General features: G+C 55.2%; 6 protein-coding genes across 6 annotated transcripts; 4 read left to right on the top strand and 2 right to left on the bottom strand.

The window, feature by feature from the left end:
• Window positions 1-400: 400 nt before the first annotated feature.
• On the top strand, window positions 401-2195 carry SPSK_03227 (uncharacterized protein; the record flags this gene model as incomplete). Its single annotated transcript, XM_016730068.1, has 3 exons — window positions 401-529; window positions 613-660; window positions 732-2195. 3 exons carry the CDS (start codon window positions 401-403, stop codon window positions 2193-2195), a joined length of 1641 nt encoding a protein of 546 aa, XP_016584749.1.
• Window positions 2196-2407: 212 nt separating this feature from the next.
• On the bottom strand, window positions 2408-3498 carry SPSK_03466 (carbohydrate esterase family 4 protein; the record flags this gene model as incomplete). Its single annotated transcript, XM_016730304.1, has 2 exons — window positions 2408-2702; window positions 2759-3498. 2 exons carry the CDS (start codon window positions 3496-3498, stop codon window positions 2408-2410), a joined length of 1035 nt encoding a protein of 344 aa, XP_016584748.1.
• A 1076-nt stretch (window positions 3499-4574) lies between these two features.
• Window positions 4575-5546, top strand: SPSK_03518 (ferulic acid esterase (FaeA); the record flags this gene model as incomplete). The annotated part of the gene is made up of 1 exon (XM_016730356.1): window positions 4575-5546. One exon carries the CDS (start codon window positions 4575-4577, stop codon window positions 5544-5546), a length of 972 nt encoding a protein of 323 aa, XP_016584747.1.
• Window positions 5547-6554: 1008 nt separating this feature from the next.
• SPSK_03521 (uncharacterized protein) lies at window positions 6555-7520 on the bottom strand (the record flags this gene model as incomplete). The annotated part of the gene is made up of 1 exon (XM_016730359.1): window positions 6555-7520. One exon carries the CDS (start codon window positions 7518-7520, stop codon window positions 6555-6557), a length of 966 nt encoding a protein of 321 aa, XP_016584746.1.
• Window positions 7521-8310: 790 nt separating this feature from the next.
• Window positions 8311-10136, top strand: SPSK_03214 (uncharacterized protein; the record flags this gene model as incomplete). The annotated part of the gene is made up of 5 exons (XM_016730055.1): window positions 8311-8557; window positions 8615-8867; window positions 8945-9122; window positions 9184-9710; window positions 9788-10136. The coding sequence occupies 5 exons, from the start codon at window positions 8311-8313 to the stop codon at window positions 10134-10136; spliced, it is 1554 nt and encodes a 517-aa protein (XP_016584745.1).
• Window positions 10137-10382: 246 nt separating this feature from the next.
• Window positions 10383-12687, top strand: SPSK_03107 (uncharacterized protein; the record flags this gene model as incomplete). The annotated part of the gene is made up of 3 exons (XM_016729948.1): window positions 10383-11668; window positions 11740-12547; window positions 12625-12687. The coding sequence occupies 3 exons, from the start codon at window positions 10383-10385 to the stop codon at window positions 12685-12687; spliced, it is 2157 nt and encodes a 718-aa protein (XP_016584744.1).
• Between the last annotated feature and the right edge of the window lie 605 nt (window positions 12688-13292).

Raw genomic sequence — 13292 nt, 5'->3', positions numbered from 1 at the left:
GCCACTAATGCTGCCATGTCGACACCTGGCCTAGCCGTTCCATAACACATGTTGATGTATCTAAATCTCACTGGATGCATCCATTGGAAGCTCATTCTCATCGTACTTTATTCACGCAATGTCGTTTTGGTCGCCCGCTGTCTATCAAGTCTTTGGATAATAGTCGTGTATCCGATGAAGCATTTTCTCTGCTCTGAAAGCAAAGGATGCACCGAACAAGTTAGTGAATCCACGAGGCGCATGTTGGCCTGAAAAACCAGGCGGAGATAACCAACAAGGCCAAGAGACTAAGCCATGACGACAAATTGCTGGTCCAGTCGACATTCGTGCCGCCATTCCCAGGAAACAACACTCGAGGACATTCGGTCAAGATCGTTCCAACCGCCAACAGACTACCAGGATGGCTATACGGACGTGGCAGAGCCGCATGCCCCGGGGCTTGTCTCCAGAAGCGCTGCGCGACTTCCTTCGCGTGAATTGGCACTTGGGATTCACATCGTTTGGCGGCCCGCCCGCGCATTTCAAGATTGTAAGACGGAAAGACCGGCGACGAACTACGACACATCTCGTTCGGTTCTGCAGATGTACTGACACTGTTCTTCTGGGTCGCAGTTTCGCGACAAGTTTGTGCGTAAGGAGCAATGGATCGACGAGCAATTTGTAAGTGACAGCGCGCATTGTTCCCTCCTTTTTTGAGGCCATATACAGTAGCTGATATAGCCTGTCCCCAGTATCAAGAGCTGTTCAGCGTCGCGCAGGCCCTTTCCGGACCGGCCAGCACGAAGATGCTCTACTGTATTAATCTTGTCCACCAAGGCACCCTCATAGCGATTCTTGGCTTTATCATGTGGAGGTATGCATCTCACCCAGGGCTATGTTACCGAGTCTTGTCCTCTCTGTTTGTGTTGGAGTGTGTTGCTCACGAGATATGCAGCTTGCCGGGCGCCTTGGCCATGTTCGGTTTGTCCCTCGGCGTCGCCAACATCAACCAGAGTCTTCCCGGGATCGTCTATGCCCTTTTGTCGGGCATCAACGCGGCGGTCGTCGGCGTGATTGCCCTCGCCACCGTCGAACTGGCGGCCAAGGCCATCACCGACGAGCTCACCCGGCTGCTCGTGTTCTTCACGGCTTCGGCGGGGACGCTGTACAATGCCCTGTGGTACTTTCCCGTTCTCATGATTGCCTCCGGATTGGCAACGTTGACATACGACCTTCGCTGGCTGCACAAGCCCGTCAAGGCCATCGTGCGCATGGCGACGTTTTGGCGGCGGCGCGACGACGAAGCACGGCCCGAGCCCGAGACGGGAGCGACGGAACTGGGTGAGGCTCAGAATCAGAGGCAGAGTCAGAATCAGAGTCCGAACGAGCCGCCGGCAAACACTCCGTCTGCTGGAGGCGGCGACGACTCCATCACCGCCAGCCCATCGCCGCAGGCGACACAGCGGAGCGGATCGCAGCCGGCCCTGCTGGCCTCGACGAGAGACGACGAGCCGCGCGTGATCCCGGAACCGCTTCGCATCAACGTCTCTTGGCGGACGGGCACCGCCCTCATTGCCGTGTTTTTCACCGTGTTCTTGGTGGTGGTCGTCCTGCGCGGCACCCTCACCGCCCCGCCGCTCCTCTACCGCCTCTTTGCCAACATGTGCCTTGCGGGCACCATCATCTTTGGCGGCGGCCCCGTCGTGATCCCGCTGCTGCGCGAGTACGTGGTCGCCGAGGGCTGGGTCAGCCAGCGGGACTTTCTGGTCGGCCTCGCCATTATACAGGCGATGCCGGGGCCCAATTTCAATTTTGCCGTGTTTCTCGGCAGCTTGACGGCGATCAATGCCGGGTACAGCTCGGTCCTGGGCGCCTTCGTTGCGTGGCTGGGCATTTTTGCCCCCGGCATGATACTCGTGCACGGGACCATGGGTGTCTGGAGCGCGATTCGCAACCGGCGCATTGTCAAGGCCATACTGCGCGGCGTCAATGCCGGGGCGGTCGGTCTCATCTACACGGCCGTGTACCGCATTTGGCAGGCAGGCTACTTGAATCAGTCAGCCCAGCAGGGCGAGAGTCTTGGGGACGACCCCTGGTGGCTGGTGGTGGCGGCAACGAGCTTTGTGTTTGGACGCTGGTACGGACTGAGTCCGCCGGTGACGATTCTCGCGGGTGCTGTGATGGGTCTGATCTGGTACGGTGTTGTGTCGCGATGAAGGAAGCAGGACGAGGTCATGGTGGTTGATAGCCCAACTTTGTGCTACACAGTACGGTCATAAGAGGAAAAAGGTATATTCAAGACTGCCATGGTGTTGATTTGGCTCGCTGTTGGCAGTTAACATACAATCTTGATTTTTTTCGTCACTACAACCACTATATACTTGATGCCCGTGCCCATGGGGATAAACATTCAATGCATGCCTCATCCTTACAATGTCCCTCTTTTGTACGGAAACGTGTCTCGCCAGTGCTGGGCAATGCCCCTGCGCGTCGCGACCCAGACGTCCGGTTTTGCAGAGACGTACTCGACAAAGTTGCGGACCGCTGCAAACCGGCCGGCTTTGCCGCTGATGCGGCAGTGCAGGCCGATGGACATCATTTTTGGGGCGCCGCGCTCGCCTTCTGCGTAGAGGACGTCAAAGGCGGCCTTGAGATACGCCTCAAAGTCGGAGGGCGTGCTCCAGCCGGACGCGGTGTGGTATTTGCCGTCGTTGCAGTCGTAGCTGGATGCGACGTCAGTTGCGGTGACGATGCGAAGGCGCGCTGCATCAGGACTTACGAATACGGAACCATGAGCATGCCCTGCGGATCGGCGACATTCTTCTCGGCCGGGACGTCCACCCAGTACGGCAGATCGTCGCAGTAGCTGTCGCTTTCGTACAGCAAAGGAAGACCCTGTTCTCGGTAGACCGCGTGGATGATGGCCTTGGACCGGGGCGAGAGTGCGCCGTAGTACCAGCCAACGGGGTACTGGCCCGTGCTCGCTTTCAAGGACACGAGCTGTCGCTCCACGTACGCCTTTTCGAGCGCCGGCGTCATCCCGTGGTACGTCACCCACCGGTACCCGTGCGATGCAATCTCGTGCCCGTTTTGGCCGAGCGCGGCAGCCACCGCCGGGTTCTTTTCCAGCGCCTGCCCGACTGCAAACGCCGTCACCGGCATTTGGTGCGCCTCGAAGCACGCCAGCAGCCGCCACACGCCGACGCGTGAGCCATAGTCGTAGTCGCTTTCCGAATTCAGGGAGCGGGCGCCGACCTGGGGGGCCTTGCTGTCCGAATGCTCCCACGCGCGGGCCTCGGACTGGCCATCGCCGTTTTGCACGCTGCGCTCGGCGCCCTCTTCGTAATTAATAACAAAGGAGACGGCTATCTTGGCGCCGTTGGGCCACCGCGGGTTGGGCGGGTGGCGGCCGTAGCCGACGTGGTCGCGGGGGAAGTCGTACTGCGTGTCGCGGAGGGGATCAATGCTGGCGGCGTCGAGGGAGGCGGCACTTCCGTCGGGGTTGTGTGATGGGGCCATGATGTGCTGTGATGTGGTGCTTGATGTAGACAAGATAGGCGATGGTGGACGTCTGTAGACGATTCAGACGAGACAATCATACCCAGAGATTGTCGGTTGACAAGAAAAGTACGCGCAAAGGATGCGGCCACCCCAGAATGCAGGATGTCACCGAGACCGGGGTGTTGGATTGGACCGTATCGGCAATGCAAATGATAAGCCCTAAGCCGCAACCCGAGGTTTAACTACCTACACTGACACCCAACCGAGATAAGAGCTTCTTTCTGCAGCTCTCGTCCGGAGCACGCCTATTTCCCTTCTCTGTGTTAATTCCTACTTCGGCTTTCATTCCTTTTCTGTCCGCCATTGTTTCTTTGTTTTTACCGTACCGTGCATCGAGAACGGCAGGAGAGCACAAGACTCACCTGATTCCACCGTAGCAGCCATCATGTTCGTCTTTACGAGAATCGACAAGGCTCTGCGGACCCAGGAGATCATATTTCGTGAACAGGAAGGAAATACCAAGAAATGGGGCAACGAAGACCTTGACCCGACGCCGTACGCCATCCGACCGTTCTAGGACGTGTCGTTCAACCCGATCGCTTGGAACTCTGGCCTAGCCTGATTAGTCTCGGTTTGGTAGGCATTGTTTCTCTTATGTCCCTACTCTGCCCATGCTCTCCCCTGAATCTCTGTCCCCGGTAAGCGCACCGTGCTCATACGGCAAATCCAAAGCTCCGACTCAAAGATGCCTCTTCGGCAATTATGGTCTCTACCTGCGCACACGGCCTCCACGTCTAATGCTCGTATCCTGGTAGTACTTGCGTGCGGGGAATCTGATGTGGAGTCAGATTAGGATTGAATATTTATAAAAATAATTAAAAATAATTAAAATAAGACGAGAGTATGCAGCAAATACACACTGCCTGCTGGTTCGGCACGCTGAGGCTGCATAGCTAACGTATTTATAGTCATGCATCGCCAGCTTGTCTATCTGACTATGAACATGTAAAGAGAATCGAAACCAGCCGAGTGCCCTTGCGTATTCACAGCTTCCTTCTATTGTTAACACGCTCTTTGCACATCTGTTCATCACCATGTTCACCTTTTCCCTGCAAACGGTTGCCTGTCTGGTCGGCGTCTTGTCGATGGCCACTGCGTCACCATGCACCACCAAAGCAGTCACCGGCTGCCACAAGTCCCTCCCGCACGGCCAGTCTCGCGGTGGTGTCACCAACGTCAGCATCACCAGCAATGGCCTGGACCGCAACTACCTGGTGTTTGTGCCGCCCAACTACGACAAGAAAAAGCCTACACAGGTCATCCTGTCGTACCACGGGGGCACCAAGACCGCTCTGCAGCAACTGCAGCTTGACAATCTGACGTTGCCCGAGTTCAACACTGACTCCATTGTGATTTATCCACAGGGCATCAACAATTTTTGGCAGGGCGTGCCCGGCGTCACCGTGGACGATGTGCAGTTTACGAGCGACCTGCTCGACCACGTGTCCCGACAATACTGTGTGGACACCCGGCGCATCATGGCCACCGGCAAGTCGGACGGCGCCGGGTTCTGCAACGTGCTGGCCTGCGATGCCGGTCTGTCCGCGCGGATAGCCGCCTTTGCCCCCGTGTCGGGTGCCTACTACGTGGACGCGCTGCCCTGCGCCGCCGACACGGTCGCGATCCCCTGCAACAATGCGCGCCGCGACATTCCCCTCCTGGCGTTCCACGGCGGCGCGGACACCGTCATTGCATACGGCGGCGGCGAGCGAAAGAAGGCGTGTCTGCCGTCGGTGCCACACTGGATCCAGTCGTGGGCGGCGCGGGAGAACTTGGGGGCGAGCAACCACACGGTGCCGTACGCCCAGGACACGGTCATCTACGAGTTCAGCCGTGGGACCCAGAAAGGCCTGGTCAACCTGGTCTACGACAGCGTCAATGGCCACGACTGGCCGAGCACGCAGCCGAATGCCGACAACCAAAATGCCGGCCAAGCACCCACGAGCTTCAACGCGACGCCCATGATTCTGGACTTTTTTGCCAAGCACACATTGACAGACTTGTGAGAAGGTTGCCGTAAGAGGTAAGTATGCCGACGATCCGGGGAATGCTGGGGGCGCATTGGTAGATGACAGGTGGAGGAGCTGGGGTACTGGGGGAGGAAACTGGATATTCGGGATACGAGCGTGGCTTAGCACACACGAAATGTAAATACTGTGAGACTGTGTAGATAGCAGTATAATATACAACACGAAAAACCTCACTGAGAATTTTCTTTTTTGGAGGTGCACCTGTGCCGTCCCTGCTCCAACCTGCTTAGTGGATGTGTCCTTATGTGCTCCCCTGTGCTCCCTGTGCTCCCTGAGCCCGTTGTGCCCGCTGTGCCCGCTGTGCCCGCTGTGCCTTTATACACTGCCAACAGTACGAGCGTAGGTAGTCACTACTTCCGTCGCCGGCCTCGGCGGCTGCTGGTCTTAACCGGCTTGTGCTTCTGGACTATCTCAAGGCTCATGTGCCTCTTTGGCTCTTTGGCACCCACTAGTCTTCTTTTGTCGGGCGGCCCATGCACCGTAGCAGGTATTCCGTCTTGCCTTTTCGTGTTCGGGTGCGTAGCACCTCGACGCTGCGACTAAAGCCTTTGTAGTCTTTCTCGAACGTGGCCACAAGTTTGTCGAGGATGTCTCTTTGAGGCTCCTAGCTCTAGCACCCGTCTTGGGCCCACTTTACGAAGTAGCTTCCTCCCTGTTTTCCAAGCAAGCAGTCAATAAGATATTCGTCTCTTTGCAGGCTGACGTAGCCTGTGTCTTCGCCTCTGCAGGAGCCAGGCTATGCAGCGCCTATGCTTGGCCCCCAACGACATGGCCGAACCGACAGTGTTTCCATTCGTAATAAGCAGCGGATAAAGGCTCTAAGATGAGAAGTTAATATCAAGGTGTTGATAGAGAATCTTGTCTACGGATTGTAGCATGGATATCAGAATATGGCAGCCCGTCGCTTATTGTAATTTACACGTTTCTATATTGATGCCTATCTATTTTTATATGTTCGGGTCCAAATTTCACCTTAGCCACACCTCACAGGACGCGAGGCAGTTTCGCCAGCTTCACAGCCGTGTGAATCTCTTCCTCAGCACCATCCGGAAGCGGCAGCAGCGGCGACCGGATGGCGGCGTGGTTCAGAATACCGCGAGCCACCAGTGCGTGCTTGAGGGCGACAGTGCCTTCCATATGCGAGCCACGGTGGTAGACAGCCTTGGTAACGGGCAGCAATTGGTCGTGAAGCTCCCGAGCCCGCTTGTAGTCCTTTGCCTTTCCAGCCGCAATCAACTCAATCAGGGGCTCCGGTGCAATGTTGCCGTAGCCGACGAGCATGCCGTCGACGTCAAAGGCAGTGTGCAGAAGGTACTCGTCGTGGCACGTCAAGATCTGCAGGTCGGGCCGCTCGCGGCGGACCACAGGAATCTCCGTGTCCCAGCGGCGCATGTTCCGCACGCCATTCTTCATGGCAAAGACACCCGGCTGCGCCGAAATGTCCAGCATCGTCTGCAGACTGTACGTCGCCTTGGTGTTGTCCGGGTACTGGAAGAGGATGAGCGGCAGGCCGCTGACCTCATAGACGCGCCGGTAGCGGTCCTGAGGGGCACCTGGTTGGTAACCAAAGCGCAGCCAGCCATGGGACGGGTAGAGTAGGCCCGCAGCCGCACCGGCCTCCTTGGCCCTCTTGGCTTCGAGAGCAGCGACTTCGGTGCCTTCGGCCGTGATTCCGGCAATGATGGGCACCTTATGGTTAACTGACGCAGCAAACGCCTTGATGACGTCGACTTGTTCCTCCTGGGTCAAAAACGTGCCCTCGCCTGCATGGCCTAGCACCACCAGACCCTTGACGCCGTCGATGCTGCCGAGCCATGACCCCAGGCGCTGAATGGCGGCATAGTCGACGCTGCCATCTTCATTGAAAGGCGTGACGGGCGCCGGTACGAGTCCACTAACGTCGAAGCCGACCTTTGCTCCGTTGGTGCCGTTGGTGCCGTTGGCTGCCATGTTGTGAGATTGTTTGGTTTGCTTGGGAGGAGATGTGAGAAACAGTGACGATGCTTGGGCGAAAATTTCTTTGAGTTAACAGAGATGTCTGGTGTAATGGCTTACATGTTTCAATCCAGAGAATGCAGAACGCAGCCTATGCAGTCAATATATATATATTCATATCTCTATCTTGGTTCTATGACATCCTCGGAAAAGAACGGTTGGCAAGTCAGATTCGGAATCCTCCGTCTCCACCTCTTGAACAGAGTTAACGGATTCTCCAGGCCTTCGTTGGAGATCCTCGTACCGGATTTTGCGGACTCTCGTAGAGAAATATACCGGAAAAGACAGGGCTTGTTGTGTGGATAGCTTTTGTGTTGGTCACCACATTTCACGGCTTGATAATACCCCGGATTCAGTAGCGTGCGGGGATTAGCCACTAGTAAATCCGCAAGCGACCTTTACAGAAATCCGTGGTGGACCTGGTGAAATCCGGTGGTGAGCCGGATTTCTTTCCGGCCCATTTACAGGTGGACTTGTTCGAAAACTTCTGGTCTCAACAAACAACGTACTTGGTAATGCGTCGTCACGCTATTTTCTGATTTTCTGGGGCCCCTTCACCACTCAACTTTCCCCCCAGATCAGGCACAGCCAAGAGAACGAAGTACGGGGTGGCCAATTCTATTCTACTACCGTGATGAATATTTAAAGGAGCTGGATTTCGTTTGGAAGGGTCAAGTAAGTCACCATTCTCAAGTTAGTACTCACTGTGGTCACCTCAGAATCTCGGCAGGCCGATATTCTCAAAATGGGCAACGAAAGGCTTGATTCAGGCGCGTCTGGCATGGACGACGCATCTCATACATCAAAGAAGGACACCGACGTGATGCACGAAGAGCACCCGCGGCCGGGAGGTCTCTCTGCGGACGATGTGGAATTTCTCGCCAACTTTACAGAGGACCAGAGAAAGCGTGTCCTTCGTAAAGTAGATGTGCGGCTCATCCCTATGCTCCTCATTCTCTACCTCATTGCCTACCTCGACAAGACAAACATTGGTAAGTAGAGTTGTACGAATCCTGCCAAAATGCAATTTTTTTTCTAACCTCCTACAGGCAATGCCAAAATCGAGGGCCTCCTGGACAGTCTGCATATGAACGGCGACCAGTACAACATCGCCCTATCCATCTTCTTTATACCATATGTCCTAGCAGAGGTTCCCAGCAACATGATCCTGAACATGTGCAAGCGACCGTCGTATTATCTTGGAGCACTTGTTGTTATCTGGGGCATTACCATGACATGCACCGGTTTGGTGACCAATTTTGCTGGTCTTGTCGTGGTGCGATTCTTTCTTGGACTTTTTGAGTAAGTAGGGAGCCCCGTTGTTATCGACCGTACATTGCGACCGTACATTGGACATCCCACTAACTTTTATCGTCCAGAGCCGGCTTCTTCCCCGGCGCCATCATGATTATCTCTCGATGGTATCTTCCCGAAGAAACGCAGAAACGAATTGCAATCCTGTACACATCAGCGGCCACGGGTGGTGCATTTTCGGGACTGTTGGCCTTTGCTCTGTCCAAGATGGACGGCGTTGGAGGATACAGAGGTTGGCAGTGGGTACGTTTTCCCGAGAACGTTGACTGGAGTGTTTGTCTGTGCACAGCCGCTAACTATCTAGATCTTCATCATCGAAGGTCTGGCCACTGTCTTGTTAGGCGTCGCCTGTTTCTTTGTCTTACTCGACTCCCCTGCCCACTCTCGAAGCTTAGCCCCTGACGAGGTCCGCTATCTCGAGATTCGCCAGATCGCCCGGCGCACCTATGTGCCGACTGGTCGTGAAAAGAGTTTTGACTGGAAGGCCCTGTGGTCCATCCTCGCCGACCCGAAACTATACCTATTTATCCTCGTCAACTGGTCTCAGGGTGTGCCGACATACGGGCTTAAGTTCAGCTTGCCCACTATTATCCAGAGTATGGGCTTCACGTCGGCCAATGCGCAGCTTCTGACCATTCCACCGTACGCCTGTGGAGGGATTTCTGCCTTTGCGTTGTCGTATTGGGCAGACCGGTCAGCGTGGCGCATGCCGTTTATCGTCGGCCCGCAGATATTCGTTGTCACCGGGTTTGCGATTCTCTTCAGTTACGCCGCCGAGATTAAGACGCACATCGCATTGTGCTACGTTGCTGTGTGCCTAGCCTGTTTTGGGTGAGTAACTAACATGTGCTCTCTATGCTCTCTATGCTCTCTGTACGGTCTTCAAATACTGACATCGACTCTTCCAGAATGTACCCCATATTCCCCGGCGTCCAGGCGTGGAACCTTGTCAACACGGCTGGTCCCATCAAGCGCGGCATCAGCATTGGCGTTTTGGTCTGTGCCGGTAACATTGGCGGCGTCGTCGGCAGTTACATCTACAAGGAGGAGGAGGCCCCGCGCTACCCGACCGGCTACGGGACCTCTCTGGCCTTTGGTGCTGCGGGCCTTGTTGCCGCTCTGGTGCTTGAGTACGTCTTTTGGAAAATCAATCTGCGTGACGCACAGTGGACCGAGGAGGAGATCCGCGAAAAGTACTCCGACGAGGAGCTGGAGCGCATGGGTGATAAGAGCCCGCTGTACAAATATAGTCTGTAATTGCATTTATGTAGTTAGCGGAATGAAATCAGGTCATTCGATGAAAAATTAAGGAAATTAAGTCGCCAGTCTAAGTTGTGGCGACCTCGTGACACTTGGACGGATAATTGTGGTTATTTCCTCTTTTGCGATTTTTCCGCCCCACCTTGTTCCTAAACACAGGTTACTTATCCGGCTTTCTTCGGATTTTCAAACGGAACCTTTTCCTCTTTACCAGAATCATAACAAAGCTACTGCGTAAACAAAATGGAAATGGATCAGCCAACGGCCGCCGCTGTCGTCACGCCGCAACACCGCAAACGGAGCCACAGCCGCAGTCACCTTGCATCGTCTTCCTCCCAGGTGGATACACCCAGCATCAATGGCCGCCAGGACAAGGATAGCCCAAGAAAACAACCCAAAGTCAGCCGCGCCTGTGATGTCTGCAAAGCGAAAAAAGCAAAATGTTCAGGGACGCTGCCGTGTGATGGATGCACGCGAAAAGGACTGGCCTGCGTCTACGATGCCAAGTACTCGCGAGGCCGGCCGCCGACTCCTCCTCCAGCACATCCACCGCTACCCCCTTCAATCGCAGTTGTCGATGTGGATGTTCCCTCCCGGGCATCGCCAGAAGTGGATATGGCCGAGATTGAGGGCCAGTACTTTGACCCGACATCCGGTCTGACATTTCTCCACCGGGCGTTCAAGCGACTGTCGTCCCACAAGGCCGAGTTTGCGCCGCATGTGTCGAGCGGCGCAGAGAAACAGCAGCCGCTGATGACGGCGGGCGACCGGCCTTTGGAGTGTGACGATGATGGGACTACGGAACTCCCCGACCGAGACACATCCATGGCCGCTCTTGCCTACTACTTTGACACCTGCGTCGTCACCTACCACATCTTCCACCAGGCCACCATCATGGGATGGCTCAAGGCCATGCTTCAGAATGTGCAAGAGGGTCAGCCGCTACAAAACGGCCTCGGGCACTCGAGAGCATCCATTGTCCTCAGTATCCTCGCCATTGTGACGTTTCGCCAAGAAAAGATCCGCATGCGCTCCGAATATCCCCAGGACGAGGCTCGCGCACTGCGTCGCAGCGATCCGTATTTTGTCGCCGCCCGAGCACTGACCGACGCCGAGACAGGCCTGCCGCGACTCGAGTCTGCCCAGGCACGACTGGTCCAGGTACTGTATCTGCTGCAGACGGCGAGGATGAACCAAGGATGGTACGTCTTCGGCATCACGTCACAGATAATGGCGGCACTAGGGCTACACCGGCAAGGCGGGCGAACTAGACACAATCTGTCAAGATCCAGGTCGAGATCAAGGGCAGACTACATCAACATCCAATGCCGCAAGCGCACGTTCTGGGTGGCGTACATCATTGATAATTACCTCAGTGTTATCTTGGGTCGGCCTATGCAGCACCGCGATGAAGACATTGAGCTCGATTTTCCCGACTGTGTCAACGATGAAGACATGACGCCCCAGGGACCGTCCACCACCGAGGCGGCCGACGATTGTTACCTAGATGCGATGATCTTCCACGCTCAGTAGGCCCCGTTGTCCCTCTAGTTGTTACGTATTTTATTGTATTTCATTCAGCATTAGTTAACTGCTCTAGACTCTCACAGATTGTCGCCAAAATCTCGCGGGAGGTCTACGCCATCCAGCATATCCCCACACGAGAACGCATTGCCGCTGCCCATCGCTCCGTCTCTGCACTACATTCATGGCGGGCATCCCTCCCAGCCCACCTCGGTACCGTCAAACCATCGAGCCTCATCCCCCGCTTCCGACGCCAGTCGACTGCTCTCAAGCTGGCCTACTGCCACGCCATTATACACGCCTATCGACCGTTCCTGCTGGGACAGAGGGGCATCTACCTCCACCAAGCGACGGAAAATGCAGCAGACGGCACATACACCGCCGAGTGTGTCTCAGCCGCCAAGGTCGCGCTGGAAACCGTCGCCTCCATGGCCAACGACGGATCGCTATTTCATGCCTTTTGGTGGACTGTCTACGTCACGTTCTGCGCCATTGCCGTCGTCTACGTCTGTGAGATTCAACAAAACAGGCATCCTGGCCACGAAAACGACCAGCTATCGCTCGCCCAGTTGTCGACACTGGCGGACCGCTGTCTTCAACACCTCGACAGGGCCACGTCCGTGCACTCGCCGAGTCGGCGATACAGCGTTGTTCTTGAGGAGCTGCGGCGCGAAGCTCGACGTCAGACACAAGTCACCCTTGACAACGACCTGGGTGAGACGGTGCAGATACAGGCCCAGACACACGTCCAATCTGCGCCCTTCGACCTGAACGCCGCCCAAATGTCAGGCCTCCCAGATCCGCCCACCGATGACAGCCTCCACTCGACACAAGATCTGTGGAACGGGTGGCAGACCACAGATTGGCTGGATCTTGACTCGTCGGTTCGTATTACTGACTTTCGTTGTTGTTGTTTTGACTAGTTCTCTTTTTATCATCGCCCGCTAACAAGTTTTGACAGGCATTCGGACTACACGCAGACATGGATGGATCTCCTAGTCTATGGGATTTGTCGTCAAGTTAAGGCCCGTACGGTTCTAACAGAATGGCCAAAGATAAAATATCTGACTAGTGTTAGATACGCAAGGTATATCTTTAACTATTTGTTGCAGACAAAAACAAAGTTTGAGAGAATGATGGAAAGAATGAAGCAAAGCCCTTCAGATTAAGTCCGTTATCAGTACTATGTCGTACATAGGACGTTAAAAAATTGAAGCAAAATCATATTTGTTAACGAAATAAAAATAATTCAAAACACCCGCGGCAAGTTCCCCGATGACGCTGCCGTTTGCGCCTTTGAGGTAAGCATGCGCAGCGCCTGTGCTTGGCCCCCACAGCCTGGCTGTGATTTGCAGGGGAGGCAATAAGGTAATTCGGCTGGTATAACAGAGAAAATAACACACAGGGAGACTCGGTTCAACGTCGCAGCAGGATCAGATCCACACAAATAGCGCTACCGTTGTCTTTGTCAGTTGACCAGCGGAAACGGCAAACACCTCGCTAATAACCGATTCGGTAAATACATGTAAGTCGAGTGCCGCTCATGGTTTGCCACTAATTGCCGACACTTCACACCGGCAAATACGGCAATTTTGCGTGCACTGCAACCAGCTTACAGGCCAAATGCAA

This window comes from Sporothrix schenckii, assembly GCF_000961545.1.
Source record: "Sporothrix schenckii 1099-18 chromosome Unknown Cont47, whole genome shotgun sequence".
NCBI lineage: Eukaryota > Fungi > Ascomycota > Sordariomycetes > Ophiostomatales > Ophiostomataceae > Sporothrix > Sporothrix schenckii.
Note: the sequence above shows the minus strand (reverse complement) of the source record. Positions and strands in the feature narration are given on the sequence as shown.